Here is an 18,477-nt window from a genome sequence, read left to right on the forward strand (position 1 = left end):
TAGTATCTGGTTCAACCGAAAAGTTGAATATTTCACATACTAAACTTTCAGCTGTTAAGATGTGATGGAGGCACACATAGGTTAAAAGTCATTGATAAAAATCAAAGTAGCACCATTTACAATTTACTAAAAAAAAAAAATAATATTCAGACGGCGTATCCACCGCGAAACTGAATTTATGAAAGAGGTATACTATACCCTCGGAAAACATCACGTGTCTTTGAACATTTAAATTATTTAGTTCTCTGAATTTAAAGTAAAGTCTTATCGATGATTTTTAGAAAATGTTTTGAGGGAAATTTTGAAATCCTTTGCCTGACGTTAGGGTTAGGGTCTTTCTAGATGTATATGGTCAAGATCTAAAGCGACAATTAACGTATATAAACTAATCTACTTTAATAAATAAACATCTTATTCATTAATATGCATGTTCATAATCTGCATTTAATAAGAGGTTATTCCAAAAATTTCCGATTCCTCGGAATCGCTTGTATACACTACCAACATATCGGCTTCATTGACTGCCGATCGTCTAACTCCGGCAATTTGACCTTTAACCTCTCTATTGTTTGGTGTCTTTATGACCCAATTCACAGTCTTTTCTATGAGACAAACGACATAATTCTGGGTCGTGGCCATTTTGCTGTTGTTGTTGGTCGAATTCTTGGAATCATCGGTGTTAGACGAGGAAGCTTGAACACCAAAGATAAGAATATCCAGAGAACTTTCAGAGCTTCTTGCAACTATAAGCTTTGACGTCACAGTTGATGACGTCATATTGAGTACCGAATCGAGATTTATTTGCTCAACGACGGTTCCGTCTTCTGGATTCAGTTTTAGAATTTGTTTTTTGTTGATTGAAACACCCCATATTGATGCTTCTCCTGCGTTTTTACTTAACTTGAACGAATTGTTCAAATCTTTTCTGTTTAGTTTATCAGCTCCAATATCTCCGCTATTAGACTCAAACATCGCAAAATTTGATAGAGACTGTGGAATTTTAAAAATAAGGTTCGGAGATGTTCCATTCACTTCGTCCTTGAACCCCCACAGAAGATGTGGCGCGTTTGTGGCGCCCTCTGGTGGCGGTAAATTCACGTATACCATGTTTGTGTTGCCGTTGACCATGATTTGAGGAGCTGGGCCATATGTGGAGTCGACGCGGGTTTCCTCTGGCGTACCTCGCTTTTCTTGGTGATTTTCACCAACAAGAGGCAGCACGGGATCAAGATTCTCAAAATTATAAACCCAAGCAATCTCCAGTCGACCATCCAACGCATTCTTAATGTCAATTGCAAACAGACGCTGCATACCGAGAATGTTTGGCTTGAAAGAAAATTATGAAAAATTATGAAATAAAATTAACATTAATAAATCAAAAAATATGATTTTGATCAATTTGTGTTACGAGGATATCAAGGATTTAAGTTCTAAAATTTGTTAATCGAACTTCAAATGTTTTTTTTTATATATCTTATTGGATAGATGGTTCTTTTTCTAAGGAAAAAGTGAAGATTATTAAATGATTTAATTTACCTGTTGTGTATCATAATCGGGGCGAAACTCCGTGAGGATGTAAATTCTATGTCCGGACACGACAGGGGGAGCCACTGGTAGAAACGTCCCGTTGCTTCTCTGTTCCTCTGCTCGAAACTGAATGGCAGCATGGGGCACGCCATCTATTAAGTCATCATGTCATTATCAGTGAAAACTAATCTTGAAAAATTGTGTTGTAGAGAAAATTTAGCAAAAAAGATGTAAAATAAAATGTGATTTTAGTTACTTGATTCATAGGTAACCAAAAGTCCTTGACGTGAAACAATGGCAATGATACCGGTTTCCTCTGATACCGCCAAACTAAAAATATGAAGTATAAATCATTCATAATGATCTACAGGTACAATTCATGTATATAATGAAACAAGAAGATGGTTATGTTTTTCTATACCTATATGTTGGATACAGTTTATCTCGGAGATTAATCTGTGGCTTCACAATTTTTCCATCGGGCTCGAACATTACAAGGTTGTGTCCATTGGTCCCGATGACGTCACCATAAATATCCATAACAGGTAATGTGGGTTTCTTTAGAACGTCTCCGTACCAAGACGCCATACCCGTGTCTGGATTCAAGGTCGTATAGCCCCTGTAACAAAGAACTCGGGCGTATAAAATGGCAAATGACAAAAATGTGAATCCCTACTACTAGTATCTAGTTCTTAATATTACACTATTTAGATATCTTATCACACATACTCATATTTTATATTAAAATACATCGCTGACAATTAACCAAGTTTTGAAAGAAATATCGAGTTTTCGGGAATATTTTTTTTTATAAAAGTTCTACATGTTCTTTAGGACTGATTCACTTATCTTCTTCGTAATTGCAGATCAGGTTATGTCAATATGCCTAACGAACTATGTCAATAAATACTTCCGCACGTAGTATCAATATATGCTGTATCAATATGGTTTTAGCTGTTCAGTAATCGATTACGCTGTAATGTTTAAACAATAAGCAATTTTAACGCTACAATTCTCGAAATATCATTCAATGTCATAACGAAATATAGCAATTAATCAATGCCTTAATATAAGCAAATTGAAACACTGTTCAAATATTGCCCAATATTTACGCTACAATGCTAAATGAATTCATTAAAAAAAATCATACTCATGCTGCAAGCCCTTTGCTTGACACACAATGTTGACATTGTTTGCTGCACACCCAAGGGAATTGGTCAGCGGCCCCTGTATAAAACTCCTTGGCCAGGCCATGCCGACATTAGAGGTCATTTTCAGTGTGTAGGAGAAAGTACCTGAGGGACGGCATCCATACATAGGACAACTGTCCACTGATGCAGTATATACTTTTCCAACACATAAGACTGTAGAGATGAGGACCAAACTTGAGACCATTGCGCTAACCGCCATGACCGGGGGATAGATACTATAGTTTCCGACCGCAACCTGATCGGTCAAAGGGTTATAAAGATATAATGATATCATAGTCGTTATCAGTACCCCACTACTTCTATCTAAGTATTCGTAATCTTAAAGACCATAAGTCCAACTAAAGATATCAGAAACTAGATACGATCTCGTTACGAGTAACGAGTAGGTCTTCCGTTCAATTTTTTAAACGATACCATTAAAATATCAAAGAAATTTCAGAATTTCCACTCAACACCTCCCTTTCAGATAATGTATACGATTGTCAATATCCTTTCAAATGCTTGACAAAGAGTTTTGCTTTTTCACATACAGCACATTAAAGATTTAAGATTGTTGTCCCCTAAAATCCCTAATGACGTCATCAGTGGGGTTGGCATTGAGTTTTACAAACTAATATTGTTACGATCAACAACTTTGCTTCTATAATGCATTACAAAATCTTGATCGTTTTAAAGGTATTTGAAAGAGACTTTACGAGTCTCTTGGCCCCTAATTAAAGGGGCCAGCCCCTTTCCCTAGAGTTCATTCCAAAGGTCCCACGAATGCTAACATTTTTTGTTCTTACAGCCACCTAAAATTGTTGTTCATTTTTGAGATACAAATGATTGAATATTTTAGGGGACAGTCCTCTAAATCCTTTATGGGGACAGACATTGGTGCTTTTATTAATGGAATCGATTAGAATCATCAATGCAAACATTTTCTCTTCTACAATGCTTAACAAAATATGTCTCCTTTTTTAGATATATTGCGTCCAAGTTTAAGTACTTTGGCCCCTAAAAAACCCTTATTACGCAATAAATGGGCGTGGCATTTATATTTTATGAGAGATATTGTTTCGATCAACAACTTTGCTTCTATAATGCATTATAAAATCTTTGTTGTTTTTAAGTTATTTGTAATAGAGTTTACGAGTCCCTTGGCGCCTAATTAAATGGGCCTGGCCCCTTTTCTTGATTTTGTTGAAAAGGTCTTAAGAATACAAACATTTTTTGTTTGTATTTTGATGTTACACAAATCTACAATTCTTGTTCAATTTTGAGATACAAATGTTTGAATATTTAAGGGGCCAGCCCTGTAGATCCCTAATGGGGACAGAAATTGGTGTTTTGATTAGTGGACTCGATTTAAATCATTAATGCAAACATCTTCTCTTCTATGATGTCTAACAAAATATGTCTCCTTTTCTAGAAATATTGCGTCAAAGTTTCCGTACTTTGGCCCCTAAAAATCCCTTATTACGTAATAAAGGGGCGTGGCAATAATTTTTTCTGATAGATATTGGTATTATCAACAACTTTGCTTCTATAATGGATAACAATATCTTTATCGTTTTTAAGTTATTTGTAATAGAGTTTACGAGTCCCTCGGCCCTTCAAAAAGGGCCAGCCCCTTTTTCATGACTTCGTTGGAAAGAACTTATGATTATCTACCACTTTTGTTATATATATCTTAACAAAATATCAATTGATAAAAAAATACAGATCAAAACGTATGAAAATTTTGACTAAAAATTCGTACCCAATTTTCGTGCCTAGGCGAGCTCCAAGAAATAGCGCCACTGGCGTAAAACAACACAATAGTGCACAACTTCAAACTATAGACTACCTATCCTGAAAATTTCATAGTCATATCTCTGATAGTTTCTGAGATCAACTCTGCACAAAAAAGGTCATAAAATGTGAAAAATGGCCGATAAATCGGTACCGGAAGTGACGACAGGAAAAATCTAAAAAATGTATGAAGTTTATCTAAAGTTTCATCTTCTGTGAAAAAATAGTTGAAATCGGTCGAATAGTTTTCGAGAAATCGCGTGCACAAAATTAGTGGAAAAAAATAATAATAAGAAACTATAAGGTCTTCCGTTGGAAACGGAAGACCTTAAATAAGCAACGTATACATGTGCATCTATTCTGTTTTTGTCTATTGTTTGACAAGGACTAGTTTATTTTCATATAAACATGCATGCATATACAGCATTGATCCTTTTTTCTTTCGAGATAGCTTGCCAATGGGTAAAACATACCCATCTCTAAAAAACTAGAGAATACCATATCACCATATTTTCATAGTGGCAGTGCTTTACCACTAGTAGATGACCTTGAACACCTAATACCGTCGTTTTCATTAACGTTAGATAGACTATTGTGTAGGTGAAATTGGTCGCAATAGTTACTCATTTTAACTGAACCCTCACTGCCAGGAGGAATGTGAACGAACTTCACTTTGCTCACCCAACTCTCTTCGCCCATTCTCTAACCTAGCTCTACTTTCGACCCAAACCCTCAACTCAAACTCCTCTAACCCCTCCTCTTCCCCACTGTCTGTAAAGACACACTTATACACTCTATCCAGTACTCAGTCTCTCAACCCTCTTACCTCATTTCAATACACGATAAAATCGATTCGTTTTATTAACTAATCAGCAGTGCCCCACTGTACATAAAGAATCAAAGTACTGGCGTGATATGCGAGATTTATGTTGCAGCTTCAGGTAGGACACTTTCATATTATGACTACTCTCTATCAAATAAACAATAACATCAAACATAACTATATACGTTTTTTTTTTTATAAAATTCAAACATAGATAGAGACACACGTTACACTAACATATAAATTTGATTGTTTGCAACTGAAAGTGAAATGTGATTCCATGTACCTTTTGATGGGGAAACTCTACGCAGACATCCATTCTGACTTCCATTCGAAAAGCCATTTAGTTTTGTTAAAATGATTATATCGACTACATCACTCAACAAACTCTATGACAGAGTGATTAAGGTCTACTACTGTGAACCGCACTTCCCGAGTTTGAATCCCGCTCGGGATTTTGTTCTCATTTTCTTTTAGCTAAGCAAAGACATATTAACAAGTTAAACGAAATTAACCTACTTCTTGTTTTTTTTAACCAATGCAGCTTTAACCAGAATTATATTATCTGAACATAGTCTTAGACTGGTATGGGACATTTCCATTTTGTGACATACTTTCCATGAAAATAAACATAAAAATATGGATAATCATTGTTTTCATACATGTACGAAATGTCAACATTCATCATTGAAATGTTCAATGATTTATGGATTTCTGAATAATGAGGCGTAAATAACATAATTATTTACCATGATACACGCAAAGCAAGTCAAGATTGCACAAAAAGCTTGTTAAAAATGAAACAATATCAGCAAAATATAATAAATTAGGGCATCATGATTGATTTTGCCTTGAAAATGATGCAACACAATTTATTATTCTACCAATAATAAAATGAATATTAGAAAATTGATGAACTTAAAAATATCAACAGGAAAATGTTAGCAAATAATATTAAACAAAAGTCTTCAGCTTAACCTTAGTAGAACCATTTTAACAAGAGCTTGGACTTTGGGTAGTTGTGTCAAACAGCAATGTGACTTAGGCTTGACTACTAGTATTTCATTGCTAGCCACTCGGCCATGGCTCTTTGAAATCAACAAGATTTGTCTTATTTTTGAGCTAAGACTTCACACTTGATACATTTTTCGCTTGAAACCACGTCAATTTTAATTTGTTTTGACGCAAGAAATAGATAGCTACACCCTACTGAAAGTCCAAGGTCTTGTTAAAATGGTTCTAATTGCAAAAATGCTAAAATATTTAAGTTGAAAACATGTATTCACAAAAGTAAATACTGAACACTAATGTACATGTAACTGTATCAGCATAGCAAAGTACAAAACATATTACTCAATGTATCAAAACAAACTACATGTACATGTATGAACAAAAAAAATGATTGTAAAATATGTATACAACAAAAGTCAACAATAAAAAATCCTGCAAACCAACTTATAACCAGAAATGTTTTTTTTATTTATAACATTTTCATTCTCGTTCTCCAATTCTTGTGGATTTAAAAGATTTTGATATGCATGCTTAATAAACCAAACACCAAATCTTAATATATGCACATATGTCAATCACATAATCATTATTTAATATCAATTATTTATAAAAACCTTACTTTACTTTTCCCTCTAACTCCAAGATCGCGGACTTTTGATATATGCGTAATCTGTTAACATTCGCATTGCTATCTTTTGTCAAATAAAACAAACAATAATATTCTATTCAAAAACAATTCCCCAATTCTCTCACAACCACATCGTATATTAAGCAGTTCTAAGGCAATACTTAACTGCGTGCGCTGTAATCTATATTCACATTTATTATTTTGATATATATTATGATTAAAATATCTGATAAGATGTAATTAGTTCAGTCTCAAACTGAAATCAACACATAGGTAAAACATTGTCTGTAACACCGCAATGTAACACGGGGATACCTGATTGAGTTACCGTTCCTTATCCGCTAGGGAACCCATGAGAAACACTCTTCCGGCCAGGACCGTAGCAATAGACCGTGGCTTTTTTTTAGCCACCATCTAAATATCAATGATACGCAACATTGAACCCTTTAAGGAACATATTAAATAACAGAAGTTCGTGCATTTAAATACCTTTACAAGAAGGGGGACTTGAATGTTAATGAATAAGGGCTGAAGATTTAAACGATACATGTACCTACAAAAATGTTTGGTTTAAAAGATAGGACTCTTTGGTTTTGAATTCATTCCAATTTACATTCAGAAATATACAGAAATTCAGACGGTATCAGATGTAAAAATATTGTCATAAATTGAAAATGAAACAAAATATAGAAACAATATTAACTACATCAAAGGTGGATGAAAGGTCCATGACCACAAACAGTTAAGTATAATGACAAAATATACAACATATAAAGGGTACCACAGCCACAACGATGGTGAAGCAAAATAATGCGGTGAATGAAACGAGATTGCAATTTGTTTGCTTTAACGAAAAGTTTCTGCTGTAGCGTTCCCTTTTTCAAACAAAGAAGTATATGTAAGATAGACTAAGAATGGGTGACCTTCTGATTGGCTAAAACAGTACTAGAGGTACAATCTGCAAACCTTATCAAAATGTCTGCAATAATTATTTATATTTTCCCGTTCAACATAATAAAATTGGGAGTGCAATAATGAAATCATGTTCAATATAACAACTTAAAGTAAAGGCTAAATAGACATATTAGTATCAAGGAATAAACTGGTTAAAACAAAATAATTTGGATGATGTAATGCGCTAAAAATACCATTGATCAGAAAACTCCTGATTTTTGGGAGGATTCCAAGTCTATTAACGTTAGGCAGACAGGGTCTATAGGACTTACTGGTTACAAATATGTTACATAATGGACTCGATTGATTATTTTGAAATGATTTTCGAATAAATATCTTCACACGTTTGTCTAGTGTTATATTAAAATCATCATAATTATAGATTTTAAATATCTTTTTGACAAAGTTGTTTATTTCCCCAGTGTTGCCCCCACGACTTTTTATAGTTCAAAAGAGTCCAGTTTAAAATCCGTATGAGATTGGTTTTATATAGTCGTGACAAACGTTCGACCGAACATTTGTAAGGTTCTCTATTTTGTTGTACATGCACTTGCACAAATGTAAAAGGAAGCGACATGCGTTTCCATAAGGAGTTGTATCTTGTGATATTGGGAATCTTCTTATACTTTACCCTTGTACTGAACGAACGCGTAAGTATTATTTTAACTTTTGTTTACGTTAGTACATAAATAACTGTAATAACCATACTTTTATGAAAGATTTAGAAAACATATACCCTATAAACTAAACAGTGACATCGTTAGATGTATTTATTTACTAGTAGTTTCGCAAGATTAAGGGAGAATCGCGCTTAATTTTTTTTTAAATTTTGTTTTACCAACAAAGACAAAAACACATTTTAATAAGATTCGCAGATTGAACAAGTAGATCTGTTGAACGTCTTTTATTCAAAATTCACATGTTAGTCTCTGAATATGTAACCATATATGTAGGTTGTCTCTAGCACTTACTTGTACATGTTGTAAGCTGTTAACGGCTATTGGTAATCCTACAAAACCAATAGCCAGACTCATATATGCATATTGACTTCTGAGTTATTTAATCAAAACCTTACATGAAAACAATGTTTTCTCTTCCTGATATTTTAAATGTAATGCAAAATTTTGTATTTTGTTAATATTTGTTAATGTTGTGACATAATTAACAGAGTTAGTGACGTTTCTTACAAGCGAATGTAAAAGCACCAATCAGTGTAGAACATAAACTATGTTGACTACGGAACCCACTGATAGGAAGTTGTGCGTACATTTCTAAAAGTCACTCAACCTAATGATATCAAACTAAATTTAACCTGTAGGCGACCAGAAAATGCAACAAAACTAATAAAAATGCATAATTTACAACACATATACAATAATGTACCATAAAATGCCCCAAACTTTATTTTCGTTATAGCAGGACATCACAAACATAGCGAAAGTATTCCGATTTTTGGTTTCGTTTCGTTTGGTTTGGTTTCGATTTCGTTTTGTATTTTACAAGTACGTATATTATAAGAATATTAGGTTGAGGACAAAGTTGTTTTAACAAAGTTGTTTATTTCCTTTTTTGATGGAACCATATTGTTGCCCCCAATGACTATTCCCAATTCATAACCATTCTCTTTAAAATAACCATGTTTTCAGAAATGTGGCAAACCCATTGATATACCTTTAAAGGTACAGAATGGCTTCAACATCTGTTTTGGACCCCGCTGATTCGTTCCACCAACCAATAATAGAGCGTTTTAAATGTACCCTCTTTTGAAATCATTGCATTTGCACATTTGCGATTGCTAAAGGTTGTATCTTGTGATATTGGAAACCTTCTTATTATTTTACCTTGTACTAAACGAACGCGTAACTAATATATGTACTTTTAATTATTATATAAATAAATAAAAGAAATATTTAGAAAATATGTGTGTCACATTTATCGAAACTTGTAACATTATGCCATGTATTCATAGGAGTTTGGTAAGAGATGATCACGCTAATTTACATTTCGTTTTACCAAGGTTGCCTCTTCATACAGGATATTCATGCATCAGCCTTTACTTCTGATAACGTTTTAAAACTTTTTATCGTTATTGAACCCTCTACATTTTTTTATGACCAAAGGAGAAAATATGGATGAAAATTTATAGACATATCACTAAGCTTTGCCAGTTAAATAAGTAAATTTGTATACATGAATGTAACTAAATGCAGTCTGTTCCTAATTTACAATTTCTGTTGATGTAAGCCCCTAAAAATAATTTTTAAAAATTACATTCACAGAGCAATGTTATCTACTGTATATTGGTTTGACTAATATCCTATGTGACCTCATTAATGCAGTTAGTAACGTTCCTTCCAATAGATTGTAAAGGCGCCAGTTGATTCAGAACAAAATTAAGAGATGGACAAGCAATAACATGCATTTCTAGAAGACACCCAACCTAATGAATCAAAACTGACTCAAACTTAATGGCTAATGCTTTAAAAATTTAAAAAAAAAATGAACAAAAAAATATCAAGCAAAAATTTGTGGAAGCAAAATCTCGGGACGGAGTATAACATACAAAATTCGGAATATTTGCTGCGACCCCCAATAAGCTGACAATCACGGACATTGCGACGGTATACAACTGACATATAAACGGGCTTTTCTATTTGTGTCCACATAACACATTGTACAATTTTATTTACTATGTACTGACAGCCTCATTGAACTCTTCAGTAACGGTACTAAGGAACACTTTTTGATGTTTAATTAAATTCCCTCAGATGCATACGAGTTAAAATTACATGGTGATCGATGTCACATTTGTTTCAACAATTTGAAATTTATGCGGGTAAGGTAAGTTTTCCTTGAAAGTAATTTTTTGCATTGGTATTTCTGAAAGCATTAAACATAGCACGGGAATCCCAAGTCCTTTAGCATTGTTTACTTGAATAAGTTTATGTTGACATGTTGTTATAATGCTGGTTGATTATTGTTATCACACATCGATCACTCCTTAAACACAGTACTTGTATTTCTTTCAATCTTGTCAACACTATAACGCACACATATATATACACATCGGAACAACGATAACATACCCTATATAATTAGATACATGTAGTTGAGGGGATATTGTATAATAATTTAAATTTTACGATATCTTATATCGAGTTTATCTTATAGTGGGGTGCAAGAAATGATAGAATGTATACTTAATAGTGTTATGCAATGCTATCTTAATTTTTTTTAAAGAAACAAACTTCAGTGTTGCCTTGGTTAGATAAAAAAGTTTTGAAATTCACATTAAGTATGTTGGGATGGGATCAGAACGTAAGCGTCATATTCTTTCAACTTAACGTATCACTAGCGTTTTAACTAATGAGCCCTTCAAGATGCCTCATTTAAAGGTACATGTATTTAAATGCACGGCATTTATATAACTGAGTATTTTTCTAAAAGGTTTCCATGTAGCATTATATTAATTATAACATTCTTTGTATGGTGTGGACATGAACCATTCCTTTGTTGATGGAATACAAATATGTCCTCAAGTGTAGTATTTTTTTAAATGTAGTGATCTATTTCTGGGATGTCAAATCCAGAGATCGCATACGCCAGCAGTGTCATTGATATGTTTCTTAATCATAAGATGCTACATGTAGGACCAAATCTTATATTTCTTCTTGAATAGTTTGGAAAATATTTATCGTCAACATGATGACAATTTGTCAATAATCGTAAGCACTTAGTCTATCTTGGTTGAATTGAACACATGTGACATAGTTTTTGACCACCTAAAGGACCCTTCCCCTGTCGTTCCATGCACTTCTCATAGCAATTCTATATATTGGTGTATTTTGTTTGTAACAGAGCATTCTTCCAAATATCTAAGGTGACATATTGTTATAAAAGCTTTATTTTTTAGCCTCCTGATCTCAGTTTTACTTTCAAAATATTTACCCATTGATGAGAAGAACAGAAATGAAAAAAAAATTAAATGCATAAAATAAACCCATTGACGTAAAATATAGGTCAATAATTTCAAAATTATTTTTTGTTTGCTTCCGGAAAGAGGCTTTATCACCCTTTTTGTAAAATAAAAAAAGAAACTTCTGTAATTTTATTCGCATACCAGCAAATACCGGTATTCTGTAGCAATGTCATTTTCCCTTGGGAAATAATATTTTCCCCTGAGATTTTTAAAGGTAAAAATGTCTTCTTTTATTTGAGACACACTAAACACACGGCACTGAATCTTGAGCAGGTACAAAAAGTCACCGTCACACTAACAAAATAAGCAGGAACATTGTTCCTTTTAGACTGAAGTCAGATGCAATAAAAGAACTAATTTTCTAAGATTTGTGAGATTTCATGGAATTATTATTCTCTTTAGAACAACATCTTATTAACATGTGCAGATATTGGACATGGCTACATTATTGCAGCTACATTTTGATGTTGCTGTAATATTGTAATTAATCCCAACTCGATTTAATAAACATATGTATGTGTTACCATTTAAAACATTTTGAAATATTTAACACAAATACTTGTATGGCTTTTTTAACAAAGTTAATGTATACTATAAATAGAAAGAAAGAGAGGCGTAAAGAAAATGCAAAGTCCACTAACGTTTTGTGATCAGACCATATTCAATTTTGATCATTTCATGTAACTTTCAGAGAGAGCTAGAAGGTTATAAATTTCCGGTTTACTCAACACCATTTTGTCCCAGAAATGAATCAGAGTGGAACAAGAGATCGACAGCTCTCAATTGTAACAAGACTAATGGATACACGTGTTTACCGAATCAGAAGTTAACAGAGCTGTTGGAGTTTTGCTACACAGAGCCTCGAATAATGATAGAAGAAGGTAAACAATAACAAATCAATATTTTAAAATTTTAATGTAGAAATAGTAAATGAATATAGATAGTTTCTCTTCATTAATTTGATTTGACTTTAGGTACATGTTTATATTTGGTCAAAAGCGTTTCACAAGTCAACGGACGCAGTTGCAAAAATTTCACAGATGGGTGTCACAATACCTCTTTTATCAGCGACAGAATTTATGAATGTAAGTAATATTAAATTTGTAACTAACATAAAAAAGAGCAATTGAAGATAGCTTCCAAAAGTATTTTAGAATGGCATTTTTACCTGTAAGTTAAACATCATTGTTTTATAGTTTTTGTGTCATGTTTTATTCTTTGTTACAGATGATACATGATAGTCTCTTTAGATAATTAGATATTATTTGTATCATAGAATAAGAACACATAATTATACGCTAGATAAAAATATTGATGCGATTTGTAATTTTCAGGACACTGCCATCGTAAAATGTTTTTTTCAAACCATACATTATTGACAATTACCTCTATCTTATAAATATTGAACGAAATAATTCCTCATTGCAAAACGAGATTATTATTGATGTTGATTTTAAATATCGACATTAGTATAATTGACATGTTTCAAACAGAAAGGAATGACAGTGATTTCTCGCACAATCACCGGTGTGAAATCGGTTTGTCCATTGTGAGAAAGCAGTTTGAGATTTTTTCTGGCCTACACTGTTTATTACCACACCATTGTAAATTGTCAACATGTAATGCTGTAAGGAAACAATAAATGATGGAATTAGCTAATTTATTATTGGTTTTGCATAATTGATAATTTAACATAAATCATATTTTCATTGAAGAAAATTATTGTATGCTCTCTTAATTCTTGAATTGTACTATTTGTAGCACAGGGAGGGATAAACCGAAAGTAAACTTTTAAATTCCATACCAGAAAGGCAGATATACTGTAGTGTTTTGACGTAAAATAATGAAAAAAGTATTAATATTAATTCATTATATATACTCATGTTGGATAGAGAAAATCCATCTCGGGGCCAAGATTCATGGTCTAGGACTCGGCCTCGTCTTAGACCTTGAATCTTGCCCGGAGATGAAATTTCACTATCCCACAATCGTAATAATGAATGATTCTATTAGTATTGGACATTTACAGACCCGGCTTGCATTTCTCTTGGTAATGGATGTTTCCTCGCAGAGCCCCCTTGTAAAAGGTAAGATACTTGAGATCAAATTTGATAAGGACTAGTTTAAACATCTTGATGAAAATCCTGTTACATGTATCATTATCTAAAATATATCTGTAAAAGTTGCAGCGCTGTAAGACTATTCTTTTAATAGTATATTCCTGAATTGGTCCATTGACTTGTCTATTCATATTAGTATGATATGACTGTTGTCAAGTAATAAAAATGTTTAACCATCTCCTTAAAATACCCGATTAGAAACACCTCTAAGAATGAAAATGGGACAAAGTCATCTTCATTTATTCTATAATGAATATAGTTTTAATCTGTACAGTGACAACTTTTCTAACTTTCATGAGAATGGATCTATCAACATTAAAGAAGACAGCACAATAACGCACATTTACCCTCAACAATCAACAGAACAGACACATGCAGGAAACCCCTCCACGAACGACAAGGAGAAAGCTGTATTGACTGGAATACTTTTAGGAATCATTCCTATATCGATATGCGTGTTATTTGTGCTGTGCAGCTACTATGTATTCCATAAAAGAAGTAAGATTGTTTATATTGTCCTGTGAATTTTATAATCCCCAACTGCAGTAAAATTAACGAAAATATTTTAGTCAACAGCGTTGTCGAGTTACAAAGTAGATATAGAGTTTACATTTTTTTTTCTAAAATTAAAAAAGAGTCTCTTGTCTTGTAACATTAAGACAATTATCATTATATACAACATATAAACAACATCTTATCAAATAAAAAAAAATTCTATTTAAAGCCATCTATAATAATTCTTTTTGTAAAATCTTTGTCTATACCGCTTTTCCTATTACTAAACCCATTTACAAAATACTGCCTGTGACGACTACGGCGTACATGGCGGCGATAAGGGTTCTCCATCGTTGTCTGTCACTGGCTAGCTTTTGGAGTCTGCCCCAGCTTGTCTTTTGTTCTTTTATTTCGGGTTCCACTGTCCGTCGCCAAGTGACTTTAGGCCTTCTGTTTCCCCTCTGGTGGCCAGATATATAGTGCTTGTTAAATAAAGAATGTGCAATTATTCTTAATTAAATTTCGTAGTCAGATGTCAAATTAATAGCAAAGGCTCTCAAATGATTTCGACTGAATGTAAGAGATCAACTGCGACTGTCACTATCTCAGTGATAGCTAGTTATGGTCAACCAGTGCTTTATATATTAAAAACTAACGTAGTTTTTTATATTCTTTTTTTTGGTTATATTTTGGTGCTATCTTGTTGTTTTTTTTTTAGCAAAAGGGATGTTATAATACATCTCATTTATTCTAATGGAGATTACAACCAAATGATCAAGATAAACAAAACTTATTATCTAAAACAATTAGTAGTAAGATAATAATAATAAAAAAAAACCAATACTACATTTTTTACTCCAGAATTTCAAATCTGCAAAAGACATGGTGACATAGAAAGCTCAGAAGTAGAACAACTTGCACAATCTACAGAACAACATGAAGTGAATTTAATTGATACAATTGATACAGGTTAGTTTGCAATCTCTAATGTTTCTGCTTTATATCTACGTTTTACCGTTTTACGTGGTTTACCTATTCATTATAAACTATCAATAATGGTTGAAATCACATTATGCCCATTCCTTTTTAATTTTTTTTTTTTAATTTCAGAATTTTCGTTTTTTAAACAAAAGCATGCTTTTGAAAGTGATGAGGATGAAGAGATGAAACCGTTAATTCATGAAAGTCAACATGCTGAAGAGAATTCTGAACGCCATGAAGTAGAAATGATAACGACTTGCCAAAGTATGAATGCGTTTATTATTACTTATTCAATTTATTACTGACCGTCTACAGAAATATGTCGGTTTATTTAAGTTCGAAGCTTTCTACGGAATCAAATTTTTAAAAGTAGATTTTAATTAAAATCATGTTAAATATTATTTATTGAAGTTAGAAGACTTTAACGAAGACGGCATGCGTAAAGTATACATTGAGTCAGGAATGAGTATAGTAGACATTTTAAAATCAAAAATAATTTAAGCAGGCTATAAAAACCGTGCAGATATACTTAATTTTAAAATAAGGTGCATGAAAGAGTTTTGAAGAAATCTAAATTTGACTAAAATCTAAATAGGAAGTTCTTGAAGTTTGTTTTGTAGAAAAATATTATTACATAGGTTTTGTTTATAGCAAAACACTTTCCACGTAATTAAGCTTTGCATATATATTATATGCAGTTGCTTCTTTGTTGTTTTGTTTTTATAAAGATGAGTATTTTTTAAATATATTGGAATGGAGTTGAATGGTTTGTCTTCAAATGAACAACATACATGTATAGATACTATAATTGAAAAAATGAAGGCAAATATGTATATTTTTGTATTGCAAAATCAACTTCAATAATTTGTTAAGTTTACTACTTTGCTACTTTAACACCAGACCATTCAGTACGGAACAGAAATGGCAAAGAAAGCTTAACAGAAGAGATAGTTACACATTCTTTTGAAAACAATCAACTTATCAACACTGTTCCAACAAAAATTCCTGCTCCATTAAAGGAAGGTATGTATGAAATATTATGACTTCAAATCTTCTATTTTCTATATTACTTTGTCATAACTAACTAAAACCCATTTATTTTTACTCTTCCTTTTTCTTGACAAATATCCTCACGTTCATTCTGTCTCGTTAATGTTTAATGATTTCTCTTCAATTCTAGAATCTGTTATCCATCGAAGGGATAGTTCTTTAGAAAGTGTAAGTGAAGAACACAATTTAAATCCTTTAATTAATGAACAACATGCTGATGGAAATGCCGAAAACAATGACGGGAAAATGCTTACATTACCTATGGAAGAAAATAAGGATACCACTTACCAAGGTATGAAAACACAAACAACAAAATTAGTGAAAATATTACCAAATCTCATACCAAGGTAGGAATTTGTTGATCTTTTTGTGTATCAATGAACATTGATAAGTCAAAATTTAACAATCAAGGTTTGTGTTCCACCCCTTTGAAATTACAAAAAGGAGAGAGAGGGGGTGGGAAAGAAAAAATGGGACGGGAGGGTGATGTTACATTTTGTTTTATTTCCTAAAATACAAGTGAAATGAAAGTTAATTGACCATACATCGACATTAATGCCGACAGACAAAATCAAAACGAGTCTTGAATCTTAAATTGAATATATTTTCGGTAATTTTAAAGCAATAGCAACGGTTTTATAAAGTTTTAATCAAATATTGACTTGGTTGAGGGCACTGTTCTTTATGAAAGCTTCCGATGGAAGATATATTACCTGACGGAAAGAGTCGAGCAATATACTAGTATTTGTCCTAAGGGGGCTAACATATAAAATGTTTACCGAAAAAACAGTTTTACAGTCCTGAAACGTTCTACTTACCCATTTTTGCGTTCTCTCACCGTTTGCTTATCGTGCGCTGACTGTAACAGTGTGCACTCTCTTTCTGCTCCGTTCGCGCTCAATATTCATATAGCGGAGTTTCGATGCCGAAAAAATTATTTTAGAAAATAGGAACACAGAAATGAGCGTGTATTCTTAATAATGGAAGGAAATTTATTTAATACATTGAGAATGTCGATCAATTTTGTTTAAAATAGCAGCAGAACTATCGGTAGTAAGTACATAAATTCATTGTAAATTGATTTTGACAAGATCAAATTTCGCCGTGATAGTAATTAAAATACACAAACACTAGAGCCGAGCTCGTTGCAAGCAACGAGAAGGTCGATCTTCCGTTACAGCTTCAAGTCAAGATAGGATTGTCAGTCAGTCTTAATAAAACCACCCCCCTTCTCCTGACATATACAGCTTACTCCGGATATATTGAAATTCAGGGGACCATGCAAATTATTTTAATATATACGTATTCCAATATAAGCGAAATTGACTGACGTGAAGCCGCCATTTTTGAAAGTTCAATCCCGATGTAAGCATAGAAAACCAAGCCCGAACAAATTATTAGATCATCAATTATCTATTACAATAAACGGATTACATGGAACATTAGTCCTTGAAAGTTTGATTAAAATTATATCCGAAAGTTTTGTAAGTTTCGTTTTGTTACTTTCTTAAACCTCATCAAAATCTCGGATCGCATTCTTTTACGTTTTAGAAAAACGTTAGAGAAAAATCACCACTCTCAAACTCTTCAAATATTGCTGAACGCTGCTTGTATATCATCGTAATTGTACATACGATAATCTCAAAATCCTTAGCTATTTCGAATTTAGGCTTTGTTCTTTCATCAATAGCCATAACTAGTTTGTATTTAGCGTCCGGAGATAAGGTATTTCTCTTCCGTGGGGTTTCCATATTACGTCTAGCCTCAATACATCCGTATTCGTAAAAACAAAAAATCAAACAGTGAATAAATTTTACTTTTTAATAAAAGTATAAAAACACACATGAAGAGAACTTATCAATTCACACCTTTGTATATCAACCGGTCAGTCTGGCATAATTACTGTCACCAACCGTGACGACAGC

The 18,477-nt window shown here is 32.8% G+C and overlaps 2 protein-coding genes across 2 annotated transcripts in view; one reads left to right on the forward strand and one right to left on the reverse strand.

Annotated features, from left to right (window-relative positions):
* Positions 1-376: 376 nt before the first annotated feature.
* Positions 377-2,973, reverse strand: LOC128181735 (uncharacterized). The gene is made up of 5 exons (XM_052850247.1): positions 2,678-2,973; positions 1,949-2,146; positions 1,784-1,857; positions 1,537-1,679; positions 377-1,326 (listed from the first exon to the last, which is right to left on the reverse strand). The coding sequence occupies exons 1-5, from the start codon at positions 2,935-2,937 to the stop codon at positions 445-447; spliced, it is 1,557 nt and encodes a 518-aa protein (XP_052706207.1). The 5' UTR covers positions 2,938-2,973; the 3' UTR covers positions 377-444.
* A 5,443-nt stretch (positions 2,974-8,416) lies between these two features.
* Positions 8,417-18,477, forward strand: part of LOC128182140 (uncharacterized) — a 34,408-nt gene continuing 24,347 nt past the window's right edge. Inside the window, exons 1-9 of the mRNA XM_052850751.1 lie at positions 8,417-8,577; positions 12,598-12,787; positions 12,881-12,991; positions 13,936-13,993; positions 14,301-14,524; positions 15,383-15,490; positions 15,632-15,766; positions 16,403-16,525; positions 16,683-16,844. Coding sequence (XP_052706711.1) covers positions 8,503-8,577; positions 12,598-12,787; positions 12,881-12,991; positions 13,936-13,993; positions 14,301-14,524; positions 15,383-15,490; positions 15,632-15,766; positions 16,403-16,525; positions 16,683-16,844 — 1,186 coding nt within the window. The 5' untranslated portion in view covers positions 8,417-8,502. The remainder of the gene's footprint in view (positions 8,578-12,597; positions 12,788-12,880; positions 12,992-13,935; positions 13,994-14,300; positions 14,525-15,382; positions 15,491-15,631; positions 15,767-16,402; positions 16,526-16,682; positions 16,845-18,477) is intronic.

This window comes from Crassostrea angulata, chromosome 4 (assembly GCF_025612915.1).
Source record: "Crassostrea angulata isolate pt1a10 chromosome 4, ASM2561291v2, whole genome shotgun sequence".
In the NCBI taxonomy this organism is placed as follows: Eukaryota; Metazoa; Mollusca; class Bivalvia; order Ostreida; family Ostreidae; genus Magallana; species Magallana angulata.

Coding starts and splice junctions, on each gene's coding strand:
- LOC128181735 (XM_052850247.1), bottom strand. CDS start 2,937: ATGGCGGTTAGCGCAATGGTCTCAAGTTTGGTCCTCATCTCTACAGTC. Junction 1,858..1,948: donor AAACTGTATCCAACATATAG/GTATAGAAAAAC, acceptor TCATATTTTTAG/TTTGGCGGTATCAGAGGAAA. Junction 1,680..1,783: donor TTTGGTTACCTATGAATCAA/GTAACTAAAATC, acceptor ATGACTTAATAG/ATGGCGTGCCCCATGCTGCC.